This window comes from Pyrus communis, chromosome 4 (genome assembly GCF_041283825.1).
Source record: "Pyrus communis isolate YQ-2024b chromosome 4, ASM4128382v1, whole genome shotgun sequence".
Classification (NCBI taxonomy): Eukaryota; Viridiplantae; Streptophyta; class Magnoliopsida; order Rosales; family Rosaceae; genus Pyrus; species Pyrus communis.
The window spans coordinates 22,354,291-22,369,181 of record NC_142568.1 but is presented as its reverse complement, the minus strand read 5'-3'; the positions used below and the strand labels follow the sequence as shown (position 1 = coordinate 22,369,181).

The following is a 14,891-nucleotide window of genomic DNA, read 5'->3' as shown; positions in this document are numbered from 1 at the left end:
AGGACATTGGCTACTTTACGACAACAAGGGACGATAATATCTTAAGCAAAGATGCCGAACAAACACGTTTGTTTGTTTCTTTATTTTTGAACAAGGCGAGTCCAAGATGACCACATCTTGTTTAAACAAGATGAGTCTCAAATGATGACATCCATAAGCACCGATATACCGTTACAGTGACGTAATTTTCTACGGCATTTCTAAATATAAATATTTTGTATTTTTTATCTGCTAAATTTTTATTTAAAAATACAAAAAACGATTAAAACTTTTAAAGTATAAGTATGGAATATTCCAGAGCACCCTAGAACTCTCGAAGAGAAAATCTAACGTTTGATTGACTTTTTATACTTGATCTACCTAAATTTGAAAATAAAAAGGCTATAACAAATAAGAAATTGTTTCTAGATTATATTGGGTCAGGCCCACTTATGGTAAGCCCATTTAGTTTTACACAATGTAAAAACTGAAGAACAAAAGGTGTCGTTTCCGTGTCCAGAAGGAGAGGAAATTCTTTTTACATGCAGTTCATACAAGTAGATCCTGGTTTTCATATTTTTGCGCCATCTGACACGAATTTGCATGGTAGTTATGCAGATTTGATCATTTCGGGGACATCAAAAAACACACTGATGATGCTGTTTTTCGACATAAACGATTTGCAGCATAACCCCCACTATATATTCTTTTCCATCAACTTGTTCGCATTGGAGCAGCAAACAGCTGACAAAAAGGCTGATTTCCAATCACCAAAACTTTGTTCATTTCAACTGCCATCTTTCATCGATCCACAAACGAGCTATATATCATGTAACCTTAACCTTTCTCTATCAACTCCAGATACAAAACCACATTACAGATCAATTTATATATATAACATTGAGCCTTACGCATTCATTTCATAAATATATAATATAGGTGTAGTATTTTTTTTGAAATTTTTTTAATAATTGGAACAAAATAATTTACGTATGAGTTAGAGGAATGTTATTTGATTCAAAATATATAATATAGGTGTTGTATTTTGTTTTAATTTTTTTTTAATAATTGGAACAAACTAATTTACCTACCAATTAATATGGATACAATTACTACAAAATATATTTTATTTCACTTTTTCTAGTACTTTTAATTTGGCAAAAATTCAAGAATTTGGGAAACGGACCATAAAGTATAAGCGGCATGGGTGTAAATAAATTGTATTAATAGGTCAATAGTGTTTTGGTTGCAGATTTTAAATTTGAGCTTATAGTGGATCTTTAAAGATAGATGAGTTTTATCTAGAAATATTGAGTTGTAAGTATCAAAATCTAAAGCATGAACACGAAGAAAGAAAAGTACAAATGATTAAGATATGTGTTTTACTTGGCGTTTATCTGGAACACCTTTGCAGCATTAAAGCCAAAAGTTAATCCTAAGAAATTTAAAAGGGCAATTAAGAAGGTTCTTAACTAGTTCATGTTTTATTTCCAGAAACAGTTAAAAAGCCAAAACCAAAAGGTATCTTATTTAGTTTAAAGTTTAAGCATACACATAAACTGAATTAGCTAGTAAATAACTTAATTAACGTGGCGGCAATTCTTCCGGACTTGTCCCTTTAATCCAGTGAGAGGATTAATGTTCCCCATCTTAACCATGGACTTGGCGAACTGCTGAAAGAATAAGCTCTCATTAGCTGCATAGGTTTTCACCAGCTCAGCTGCCTGCCTTCCATTCCCAGTCAGAAGCACTTGGTCTGAAGGGAGAAGTCCATGTCCCCCAAGTACAAGCTTGAAGTAGCTGTTGTCGAACCTTGTAGGGGAAACAAAGTCCAAGGGAGCAGGTGTGTTGTCGCCATCTCTTCTAGGGCAAACTGATTTCCGGGTCTGCCTGACGAACAAACATTTTGTGAACCCAATTGTATGCCCTCCTGCATTGATATTGTATATATAAAAAAAAATCCATAAAATATTCAACTTGAATTTGTGTCGCGTTTAGACGGTCGTGATTTGTGAAACAAGTTAGTTTTACCCTACTAACAATAGTGTCACATCCTAACTAAAAGCCAAAGTGTTTCACTTTCTCATAACCATCTTTCAATTTGCCCCTAAACTTTCAGTTCGCTTTGAGTCTCTTTAGTCTTGAATTTGTGCCTAATAATCGTCAAATTCATTAAATTTTCTATTCTTTTTGCCCATTTGAATGGACAAAAATAACCAACGTGAAATTTCTGAGTGTTGTGCTGAGAAATCCAACGTGAAATTTCTGACTCAGTTCGTCGATTCAGGTCTCAAATGGCTGGGTCAAGTGGTAGTGATCTTCGGGCTCCAATATTCAATGGTGACAACTATGAATTTTGGAAGATCCAAATGAGAACTATTTTCAAATCACATGGAATCTAGGATCTAGTTGAAAAGGTCTTGAAATCTCATAATCGAAAGGGAAGAAGGTCGATGCAGAAGGGTCATCGGAATTAGAGAAAGGATCTCTGAACGAAAAGCTAATGAAGGATGCTAAGGCACTGGGTATTATCCATGGAGCTGTCTCAGATGACATTTTCCCCAGAATCTTAAACGAGGAGACCTCAAAGGGTGCTTGGGATATCCTGCATCAGGAATTTCATGGCGATAAGCAAGTGAGATCCATCAAGTTGCAGGGTCTACGCCGTGATTTCGAGTACACAAGGATGAGGGATGATGAAACCTTGTCTGTGTATCTCACTCGTCTTCTCGAGTTGGTGAATCAGATGAAGAGTTATGGGGAAGAGTTATCCAGAAAGCGTTTGGTTCAGAAATTGCTCATAAGCTTGACCAAAGAATTTGACCCTGTTTGCTATGTGATTAAGCAAACTAAGGACATTGAAACTATTGAGGTGCAAGAGGTAATTGCTGCATTGAGAGGATTTGCACAGCGCCTTGATAGGCATGCTGAGAGTACCACTGAGAGAGCTTTCAGTAGTATGAGTGTAAATCCAAAGGGAACTCAGTCAAATCCCTCATTTGGTAACTCTAAGCCAAAGAAGAACTAGAAATCGAAGGGTAAGAAATGGGATCCTAAATCTCAGAACACTGTCAATCAAGGTGGCAAATATGACCAAGGAGGAAAACCAGATTAGGCTAAGGGAAAATGCAAACATTGTGATAAGTTACACTATGGTGAATGTTGGTTTAAAGGGAAGCCAAAATGTCATGGTTGCAATCGATTTGGTCACTTCATCAAGGACTTTGATCAACCAAACAAAGCTGAGCTTCTCAAGAACCTGATTCACTTGGTTCTCCAGTTTCAATATCTGAAACTTATGATCATACTCCACAGAAATGGAAGAGTTTGAGTGATGTATATGCTCAAGGCAACATGAGTATCATTGAACTTGAAGATTTCAGTGAGGTAGTCAAAGATAAAGCTTGGAAAAAGGCTATGATAGAAAAGATGTTGATTATTGAAAAGAATTCCACTTGGGAATTAGTTGACAGACCAAATAGGAAACCAGTTGTGGGAGTGAAGTGGATATATAAAACTAAGCTAAACCTTGATGGCTCCATTCAAAAGCACAAGACAAGGCTTGTAGCCAAAGGCTACACACAAAAACCAGGGATTGATTTCAATGAAACCTTTGCTCCAGTGGCAAGGTTAGATACTATTAGTGTCACATCCTGGCCCGGGACGGACCACTTCCCGGGCCCGTTTCACCACCGTAGCACGATATTGTCCGCTTTGAGCCCCGACCACGCCCTCACGGTTTTGTTTCTGGGAACTCACACGAGAACTTCTCGATGGGTCACCCATCCTAGGAGTGCTATCGTGCGCTACTCGCTTAACTTCGGAGTTCCCATGAAACCCAAAGCCAGTGAGCTCCCAAAAGGCCTCGTGTTAGGTAGGGATGAGGATATACATTTAAGGATCACTCCCCTGGGCGATGTGGGATGTCACAATTAGGACACTCATTGCTCTAGCTGCACAGAAAGGTTGGAAATTGTGGCAATTGGATGTTAAATTAGCCTTTTTGAATGGTGTTCTCGAGGAGGAGGTATATGTAGATCAACCTGATGGTTTTGTGATTAAAGGGGATGAAGACAAAGTGTATAGGTTAAGAAAAGCACTCTGTGGTCTAAAACAGGCACTAAGGGCTTGGTAGGGTGAAATTGACACATATTTGATTCACTGTGGTTTTAACAGAAGCTCAAGTGAAACAACCCTTTTATGTGAGAACCAAAGAAGGTGTTGGGACTCTAATTGTGTCAATCTATGTAGATGACATAGTGTATACAGATAGCAGTGATGAAATGATGTAAGAATTCAAGACTGAAATGATGAACAAGTATGAGATGTCAGATTTGGGTTTACTCCATCATTTTCTTGAGATAGGAGTTACTCAAATTGAAGGGAGTATATTCATACATCAAAAAAATATATGCTCTAACCTTCTTAGATAAATTTGGGCTCAAAGACTGCAAGCCAATGAGCACTCCATTGGTTGCAACTGATAAACTGAAAAGAGAATATGGAAGTGAACCTGTAGATGAGTGTGAGTACAGGAAAATTGTTGGGAGCCTTCTGTATTTAACAGTAATTAGGCCAGATATTATGTTCTCTGCTTGTTTACTTGCACGATTTATGCACAAACCTACCAAGAAACATTATAGAGCTGCTAAAAAAGTTCTAAGGTACATTCAAGGAACAATTGACTTTGGGATTGAATATGTGATTGGAAAATATGCCTTGTTGATTGGTTACTGTGATAGTGATTGGAGTGGATCTGATGAGGATTTGAAAAGCACCTCAGGGTATGCTTTTTCATTTGGGAGCGGAGCATTCTCATGGGCTTCAGTTAAGCAACACAGTGTAGCACTTTCAATTGCAGAAGCAGAGTATGTTAGTGCAGCTGAAGCAACCTCTCAGGCTATTTGGCTTAGGTTTGTGCTCGAGGACTTTGAAGAAGAGCAAGCTGCTGCAACTTCCCTATTCTGTGACAACACCTCAGCTATAGCCATGTCTAAGAATCCGGTGTTTCATCAAAAAACCAAGCACATTGGCATGAAGTTTCATTTCATTCGAGATGCAATTCAAGAAGGTGTGGTTAATTTGATTTACTACAAAGGTGAAGAACAGATTGCAGACATCTTTACCAAGGCTCTTCCCAAGGGCAGATTCAACTACTTGAGAATCTTACTTGGTGTGAAATCAGTTAGCAATTTAGAATGGAGTGTTGAAAAGTAAATTGCTTACTAATTTCTTGTTAGTAAATGATTTACTTATTCAATTTACCTTTGTCCTATTGTATAATTGTTTTGTTCTATTGTGATAACTTGGGCTCATATGCCAAGTGTAGGGTCTTAGATCAGTTTTCATGTTCAATGGCTCACATGCCTTGTAAGTGCCATGTGTCATAATCACAATGGCTAATGCATTTGAATGGCTATGATAACTGATGTAAGAAATGATCTATATGAATGAAAAGCATTGTTCTGCAACAGCGTGGTTGATGTAGGGATTATTCCATTTCTCACTCTAGTTTTTCATTTTCTCTCTGTATTCTCTTGCTCCCTTCGTAATCCAGGAGTTCATCAATGAAAGACTACTCAAATATCAACATAAGCTAAGCTTCATGTGAAGCACAAAGCAGTGTTACTGGAACAGACGCTTAAAGTGACACCTTTATTTGATTAACTCGTGTTATAGTGGTGTCTCGTGTGATTGTGGAGGTTGACATTTGTGGTTACGGAGTCTGCAGGCATTGAATTGGTTTGTAAGCCTTGTTAGCTCAATCTAAACGGTTATATATATAACTGTGCATTTTTTTAAACAGTTACTCATAGTTGTAACTATCAATTTTAAATGGACAGATAACTACTACAGTTATTCATACCCACGGATATTTTGCACAACTCTACCTGCGGCCGAAAACATAAACAGCGGGCCTCATTGTAAATTTCATACCTGGTGGTTTGGTTGAGGCGAAGAAACTTAATTGCACCTGGGTGCAACTAGGGTCGGGACAACCTGAATCCCTCCTACCCAATAGAAAAACCAATATCGTGTAGATTATAAAACCATTAATATATGTGATGATGTAAGATGATGTTTGTAGAAAAGAAAACACTACATATTGGTAGTCTTTCCCCTCACTCTCTCAGAGCCACAATTTCAGCTGGTTGTGCTTTCAAATACCATGGAAAATTGGAAATCCATCTACAACGACTCGATTTCCATGGGAATTGCAAGCACCCCAGAAACTGATAAGTCTACAAGAACTACTAGATTTAACATTGTTTAAATGTTCTATCTATCCACCTATTTCAAGAACTGAAAGCGACCTGCTTGTGTCGGTTGAGATCGCCCAGATACTTTGTTGAATTATACTCTTGTGCATCCGATAGTTCTTCAGAGTATGTTCTTTGCAGGAACCTCCTTTTCGATTCTTTTGCACATTTGGATACATAATCATCGCCTCTTAGCAGCACCACAACCTGCGCCAAACCAAAATGTGTCATCATCCCGCTATCCAACACCTCAAACATTTAAGTGAAACTAGGAGGCTGAAACTTCATGAAACAAGGTATGATGACCTCGCTCGATCAAGTCATCATGAATAGTTAACTCAGAAAAATAATGGGATATCTGTCTGGAATTTGTACTTACCTGACTCATGCGAGGACGTAGAATAGAAGACTGCTCGATGCATAAAGCTGCTGTCAAAACCATGTGATCCATCTCTTTGCGGTCATAGTTGTCACCAATATTAGGATCGACAAGCTCCTTGATCTCATTGTTATCAAGCAAAGGCTTTGCCTACAAAGAGTGAAAAAATTACATCTGCAGCTACGGACTTGCATATATCGACAACAATAGATGGTAATGTTCTAATTATGCAGAAGCAAACCTACCCAAAGTACAAGGCTTTTCTGAAGATCATCCAAAGCTGGACGCCCGGTTATAAGCTCCAAGAGTAAGACTCCGAAAGAATAAACATCAGTTTTTTCATCTACTATTCCATGCATGAAATACTCAGGAGCAAAATACCTGACATTCAAGGGTAAGAAATGAAGACATCGAAATATAAAGAATCTTATTTAACTGTAACAAAACAGTTTACCGTACATACCCAAATGTACCCTCAGATTTAGGGACATTGTGATGAGTCCATTGTTTGGGTAGCCACTTTGCAAGCCCGAAATCACATATCTAGCATAAATTGGCTATACCGATCAGTAAGTTGATTATAAAGAGAGAGATGAAAAGGACACATAGTTTAGGTCCAGTGAGGTCAGCGGTTAGCACATGAGAAGGCCAATACGATTCATATACAATGTTGTCAATTTCTCTTTGTCAATATGAAGAAGGCAAGAGGAAAAGATGTAAAACACAGTCCGTTTTAGCACAATAGAAACACCGGATTGAGCCTGAGTAAGTATGCTAAATGGCAAACAGAGCAAATAAGTATCGAGATTCATTAAAATTCTTTATGATTAAACATTTGAAAGCATATCCTTAAGCTTATGCGCTTATTTATCTCATGACCCTAAAGTTCACCCCTGGCCAGGCTTATCAAATATGCATTTAAACAATGCGAACTTCATTCTTAAATGCAGCGGCTAAAATGCGTAGTTTTCTATATTCGGAGAGATCTTATGTACTAAGAATTGTAGCTGTCGGCACATGCCTGCCATTTATGTTGCACGGGTATTGAACACAATATGATAAAATTGTTCCAGGACGCTATCTCCCCAGGATAAAAACAGACTGCAAATAGATAATTGTAACGTTTATGTGCATAAAAAGGTTGCATACAATCAACAAAGCTAGACAATGTAGTCAGTAACCAAAGACTGTTGGTGGCCTTATGTTTCAAGATACCACAAAGACCATCTAATTGTAACGTGTAGCCAAACTTGTTAGCATATTGTAACTTAACTCTACAAAATAAACCAGGAAATACGGAACTCTTTCAAGTTTCAATGTTCGAGCAATTTTTGGTGTGAAACTTGGAAAATACCTGTGGCACAAAATCTTCTGTGAGCAGAATATTATCAGCTTTAATGTCTCTATGAATGATTCGCCTCTGGCAACTCTCATGAAGATACAGCAGACCATCTGCTGTCCCCAAAGCAATTTTGTATCTTTTACTCCAATCAATTTCATTAGCCTTTGGACCTGGAATATGCAGATGACTTAAAAAGAAAGCGCATAAACGAATAAGCAGTTTGAAACTAAGAACTGGAATCCAGAAATCATGAACATACCGTGCAGGAGCGATCCTAAACTTCCAAGTGAAAATAATTCGAAAACGAGGTGCATTCCTCCTTCAACGCAACATCCAATCAACTTTGCAGTATTAGGATGATCAACATGAGCTATAGTGCCAAGTTCAGATAGAAAGCCTGCTGTTTTCTCATCTGCTGTTCCTTTCGTCAGCCGCTTGACTGCTACTAGCTGCCCACTTTTCAAGCGACCCTTGTAAACTTCTGAATAACCACCCTTTCCAATTGTGTTTTCTGCAAGAAACATCCCCACAGAGAAAATGTCATAATCAAAATGATATTAAAAAGGTTTGTGAATTCTGCGATTATGAGTCCACATATCGGAATTGGATAGTAGGTCTTAGTATCTGGCGGAAGTTACTGACCACCGTTAAAATCATCAGTCGCCTTTTGGAGCTCGGCAATGGTAAAGTTCACCAACGAAGACTTGAAGTTGGATATATTAGTCAATGCTGGATTCTCTCTTGCACACCCGATCCTTCTTCGTGATGATATCTTTGGCACACCAAGCGGAGGGAAGGAGACTAAGCGCTTAAGCGATCTCTTACCCCATTGTTTAAAGAATTTACGCCAGTGAGAAAGTGAACTTGAACTTGAACCTTGCACTGATGACTCAGTCGTGCTGTTTTCAGAAGAACTAGTCTCGGGTTCAAAGCCTCTCATGCAAGCTTCTAAAACTCCTCTAGGAGTTTGGACATCGTCCTTCTCTTTTTCCATGTCGATATACCTCAAATCTACAAAGAAGAAACCCGAGCATTACGACATAGGAATCGGAACACGAAAACAGATAAGCAAACCAAAAAGGAAGTTACCTTGGGCAGAAGCAGAAGTAAGTAGTGCTTTCTGTTTTCTCTGTTTCACCTCAGAAATCTCATCTGGGACCTTCAGTGATAATTTTTTGGGTTCATTTCCAGCTCCCCTGGATAGAAATTAATAAAAATGTTGGCGCAAAATATAAAAATCACAACAAATGAAGGACTAAAAGGGCGAAGAAATCCCCTTACGGATTATATTTCACAATTTCAGAAACAAGGTACAAAATCCATATATATCTTTTAACTTTTCTGCTAAGGTAATAAAAATTTACCAACTTCCTCAAATGCCAAAAAGGTAAAAACTTTAGACCATTTACTGTCATTGCTTGCACAGACATTAAAAACCCACACCCAATTTTCTCAAACTCAAACAAACACAGACAACAATAACCAGGCCTTAAGTGGGGTCGCTGGATGAATTCTAGAACGTCATTCCACTCAGTTTTGCGGTAAGTCTTCCGTTAGCTAAACAAACACAGAAAAAAGCAGAAAATTTCCAGATGTATACACACACATATACATACAAATATGCAAATATAGCATTGAAAACCCAAAAACCCCACCACAACAATCAACAGAAAAGCTCAGAAAAAAGTTCTAAAAAAAACTCAGATGCTGAAAAGACCAAACTTTTTTCAGATTGGCATACGAAATCCACAAAACCCAGAAGTTCACCTCAATATAAAGCATTAAAAAACGTATGCTTTAAATACATAAAAATAAAAATAAAGAAAAAAACCGAAATGAGAGAACAGGAAGGAGAAAGGAGGCATACCATGAAGAATAAGGTCCTTTCACTTCACCATTCGCCATCAACACTCTCCCACCAGATGCACAGAGACTGCTGTGCTGCTTTCTTCAACAAAGGAGGCCCTGCAAATTTATAAACCAAAATTTCTGATATTTTAAGCCACAAGGATCTGATTGTTATTATCTTTATTGATAGAGAAAGGAATCTAGAAGCTAAACATTTGAACAGAGTCTCGTCCCCTTCTCTCTCTCTCTCTCTCTCTCTCTCTCTCCTGTTTGACACACTATGGTTTTCGGTTTCAATGTGTTTTTTGCATCAGTCCGAAAGAGTCGCTGCTGGGTCGAACTGGGTTACTGACAAGTGTTCAGATTTGGACAGCGACTTCTGCTCACAACCTTGAATGAAAGTGAGAGAGAGAGAGAGAGAGAGAGAGAGAGAGGGTGGCCGTTGGTCGTGGGTGTAAATAAAACATTTTTTGGATTTTTGCGCAAAGTTTTTTAGTATGGAGGCTATGGTTTTTGAGATATCTCCACTATTGCACAATTAAGATGCCAAAGTTGAAAACTTTGGGGGCCTTTTTTTTTTTTTTTTTTGTTTTTTTTTTTTTTTTTTGTGAACAATTGACATTATTACACTAAAGAAGAGTATATGAGCTTAGCCTCACAATTGGTTAGCAATAATGTGATTCAAATTTGTCTTTGACTAGAATTGAATCTAAGACCTCTCATTTACAAGTGAAGAGGAATAATATTAGACCGTAGTACTAAATGGCTTCTAAAAAATATGGTTGTTCAACCGATATCAACCAATGAGGCAATATAGGCCAACTGTGCACTGACCCATAATCCTTCCACTGTTGAGAGCGGGAGGCTTTCGCTGCTATGTGAACCCAGCATGACGCATTACCCTCCACTCTAGGTGTCACATGGTCTAAGCTTAAGCCCGAGCCACATGACCCAACTCACAACTTGGAGTGGACGATTCAGTTAGTTGCAACAGCAGACCCTGCTCGATGAGTCAAACCATTGTCCTACCACCTTGGTGCCCTCACTTGAGTCACAAGCTACCGTGACTTAGCTCAACTTTAGAGTAAATATATGTGGTCATAAATCAATTAAATCGACCAAAAAGGATGGAAACCTTTTTTTGGATCTTCCCTTGAACATTTGGGAGTTGTTAAATATGTGAGATCATGTCTATAGTTTTGGCAATGATTCATTAACTTTGTTGATTCTGAGGGTTCATATTTATGGAAGAATCTACAAACAAATGCTAAACCTATTAGAAATGGTTAAGTGCATACATGAATTCACATTTTTTGGTATTCCATCCATACAAATACAAAGTTATAAACTTTTATGCATTGATAACATTGCTACAAATGCAAAAGTTACACCAACTAAATTGAACTTGTGTAATTATTTTCGAGAAACCTAATCACATATTGTTGGATACGCTGCATTTATATTAGAAAGTGCAAGCAATATCTCTAATGGTATTCACTTCTTTTTACAAGAAAGCGATATTTTGTCAACGACTAACAAACAATACAATATGAAATAAAGACATCCTGAATAAAATCAGAATGATCTGTAGTAGTTATGAGTTCAACATAAATTACTTCCATGTTTGAAATAAAAACAACAAGTAGTTATGAGTTTAATGGAAATTTCTTTTTTTGTTTTTTTTTAACACCTAGAAACTAGATTTTTTTAGAGAAATTAATATAAATAAATGGTATTGTTAAAAGTACACCAAAAAAAGTATTCAAATTTTTTTTTTTTGGAACAAAAACTATTGTAAATTATGTAAGTTTTGATTACACAAGGGGAATGGGAGTAAATAATATAATATAAATAAATGGTATTGTTAATAGAGAACAACACAAGGGCTTTTGAGAAACCAAAAAAAGATGAATCCCCAATGTAAGGGAGGGAGAGGCCCCAAAACGGCATAATATAATATTTGTGGAGGAATGTTGTGTTGTCCCATCGAATACAACCTCCAATACGGTCAATAATATTGGCCAAACAATAAAGTGCTTTAAAAAAATGCTATATATAATATAGTATAAAATAAAATAATACTTCGCGACCGGCACGAAATATAATATGATGTTGTTCCTTCTCTTGCAATATGCAGCTTATAATATTTTCTTTACCGCTGAGGTTAAGTCTGGCAAATTGTGTTGTCGTGTTTCTTTTGTGTTTGTATCATATTCGTTATCTTAATAGATCGTGTCATGTAAAATTTGTTATTTTGACAGGTTTTTAACAGGTAACTTAATAATGATTCTATTTGTTAAAGAGTCATGTCGGGTTAATGAACATGCTAAAAATTATGATATCTAATGTCTAGATCCGGAAAACGATATCTTATCGGATTTTTAAAAAATAATTTGATAACAACCCGACTCGTTTACAAATTCTTAATTAACTAATGACCCGATAATGAACTGAATTGTTAACAGGTTGACCAAAAATTTGTGTTCGAAACGTTAGAGTAATGTGATCAATTTTATGAACGTAATATAAGTTGCTCTCATTGTTGACGTAAAGTGTACACTCCTATTACCTCAATTATTTATTAATGACAATGAAATGAAGCTAAAATTGCATGGCCTTGAATTGTCGGTGTGTATCTGTTAGGTATGGTGTTTGAGTAGTGAAATCAGATTAAGAAATGGACCCCGATATTGCCGGTTGGCTGATGTGCATTGTCTTGAGTCGTGGTTCTTTATGAACGATGGATTTATGGTTTTGGCCATGGAGATGTAGACTTTCAAACTATACACATAACAAATTTTTTGTCGGCAGATGAGTCCTTTTCCGACAAAAATTTTGATTTGTCAGCTGAATGTTTAATTAGTGAAGTATAGCTTAATCTGTAAGTCACTTACAAACTATAAATACTGTATTTGTACTATTTATTTCTCAGTTAATGAAATAACAGAGTATATTCTTTCTTTGTTTCTCTATCTAAAATACTTTCCTTCATTCTCGATATCTCTCTATTTTTTTTGTAAAGATGGTATCGTGAGCCTCTCTTACACACGCATCCATATGGAGGATTCTAGTACTTCCGCTTGGTGAAAGACCACTAGCTATGCTTGCATCAGTTGCAAGTGAGAACGCAACACATGATTGAATCCTAGCAAATTATGTTGTACTATAGAGTAAAGTTGAAAAGTTGAAGTGATGAAAACCTCATTGACAATATGGAAAAGAAAAAGGTAAATTTGAAAACATGACAAATGAATTTTAGAGTGGCACTACTTAACTTCTTAAATGTCATGAGCTATTCATTTTTAACCGCACAATAGTAACTCGCCAAAACTTCAAAAGTAAAAGTTTATGTACGCATGTCAACTTATGATTTGTCTATAAAAAGAAATCACTCTTTACATAAGGAGCCAAGTATTTTCTTCTTAGGGATAGGCTTTGAGGCTAGCCAAGTTTGATAATAAAGACAATGTGTCACATATGTCCTCAAGTTTGAATCACAAATTTGAAATGTAGAAGCAATATAAAGAAGGTGGGCTTATATATAAAAGAGGTGGGCTTTTTACATTTTGATAGATTGGCGTAGTACTTCCCCAAGATATTGGCATCCTAACAATGGACTCCAATCTTATGGAAGTGGTATGTTTGGGTTGGGGATTGCTGATGAGCCCACACCGTCCTTTAGTACATAAGTTTTCTTTCTTCTTCTGTATATATATATTTTTTTAGTGCGCGCGTGTTTGTGTGTGTAAAATAAGAGGTTAGTACATAAGCTTTTTAATACCAATATTAAGTGACTTTTTTTTTTTCCAAAGTTTAGAAAGAGCCATCACGCAACAATACTTTTCGACTTTTACGTAATGATTTAATGCCTTTTGATTTAGTGTGGTGAATAATTGAGGCCTACGTACTTCATGTCTCAAGAACATGATTATCAGCTTCTTTTCAAGTAACAAGCTATATATATGTTTTGAAGAGAATTAATCATGTTTTTGAGACCTAGTTTTGACCTGAGGTCCATTGCTTCAAATTCTTCACCACAGTATATCAAAAAGCGAATAATGTGTACTACACCAACTATAACGAAATCCAAATTTTTGGACTACTTTGTAATTGTATGTATCTTTAGATGATTCGAAAATATTGCCATTAGGGATGACTAAGAGCACCATTGCGGTTGGTACGCGAATACGAGGATGAGTACAGCGACATCGATAAGAACCACATGCACCACCTTTCCTGCTTTGCTCCTTCATCCGATACTGCTGCTTTTTTGTGAAGCTTCTTTTTCTTCTTCACCCTTCTTCGATTTGGATTTGGTGATTCACCAGCAGAAGCAATGGTACCAGCCATCGTCTCGGCTGATCTTCATTGCCTTTTCTTTTTCTCTCCTTGTGAACTTTACTTCACCTTTTATTTCTGTTGTCTTAGATAGAAAAGAAAATGAGATGCGAAGGAGTTTGCAGAAAATATAAGAACTGAAGTTTTAAAGAAAAATGAAACTCGTATAATCTTCTGAGAAAGTGACCAAACTTACAAGAAAATGAGAGAGAGAGAGAGAGATCAATTTATACAAAATACAGAGCTTGCTTAGCTCTAAAGCTACAGCTCCTTAACCATATGCAGTTATAAGCCATTAGAATGCGGACATCTGTCAGCAGTTTTGAATGGTTGTTCTCTACATGTCGTAAATGGTAGTCAAGCTATTTTCAAGACTGCAAGTCTCGCCCGTGAGCTTGTTGTGTATCGTAGCGTCACTTTCTATATGTTTCTGTTGTCTGCTTGGCTGTTTGGCTTTTTATGAATTTAATTTCATTGCTTAAAAAAAAGAAAGAGGTGGAAGCCGAGTGCAGGAAGGTGATAGTGAAAACATTAGTGCGGATTCTCACACTGAATGAGTAAACTTTGTAGTCTTCTTGATTCGTTTTGGCATCTGAATGAGCAAAATGAATTAGTAGGTCAAATAATAGCGTTTGTACGATAAAATAATGTCGCAGTAAATGAATTAATTAAACGCGTTGATAGAGTCCTTTCTAGTTGGAGTTTTGGAACTCCCTTCTCTGAGATTAGTTCTACGAATCAAAGT

The 14,891-nt window shown here is 36.9% G+C and overlaps 2 protein-coding genes, 1 non-coding gene and 1 pseudogene across 3 annotated transcripts; 1 reads left to right on the top strand and 3 right to left on the bottom strand.

Moving 5' to 3' along the window:
• Positions 1–1,559: 1,559 nt before the first annotated feature.
• LOC137722175 (peroxidase 9) lies at positions 1,560–2,072 on the bottom strand. The gene is made up of 2 exons (XM_068461141.1): positions 2,059–2,072; positions 1,560–1,869 (listed from the first exon to the last, which is right to left on the bottom strand). The coding sequence occupies exons 1-2, from the start codon at positions 2,070–2,072 to the stop codon at positions 1,560–1,562; spliced, it is 324 nt and encodes a 107-aa protein (XP_068317242.1).
• A 2,365-nt stretch (positions 2,073–4,437) lies between these two features.
• On the top strand, positions 4,438–5,196 carry LOC137722174 (secreted RxLR effector protein 161 pseudogene; annotated as a pseudogene).
• Positions 5,197–6,017: 821 nt separating this feature from the next.
• Positions 6,018–10,358, bottom strand: LOC137723029 (receptor-like cytosolic serine/threonine-protein kinase RBK2). The gene is made up of 9 exons (XM_068462183.2): positions 9,828–10,358; positions 9,050–9,156; positions 8,603–8,971; positions 8,220–8,471; positions 7,973–8,130; positions 7,082–7,161; positions 6,864–6,999; positions 6,619–6,768; positions 6,018–6,446 (listed from the first exon to the last, which is right to left on the bottom strand). Exons 1-9 carry the CDS (start codon positions 9,863–9,865, stop codon positions 6,276–6,278), a joined length of 1,461 nt encoding a protein of 486 aa, XP_068318284.1. The 5' UTR covers positions 9,866–10,358; the 3' UTR covers positions 6,018–6,275.
• A 224-nt stretch (positions 10,359–10,582) lies between these two features.
• On the bottom strand, positions 10,583–10,886 carry LOC148697645 (signal recognition particle RNA). Its single transcript, XR_015961971.1, has one exon.
• Between the last annotated feature and the right edge of the window lie 4,005 nt (positions 10,887–14,891).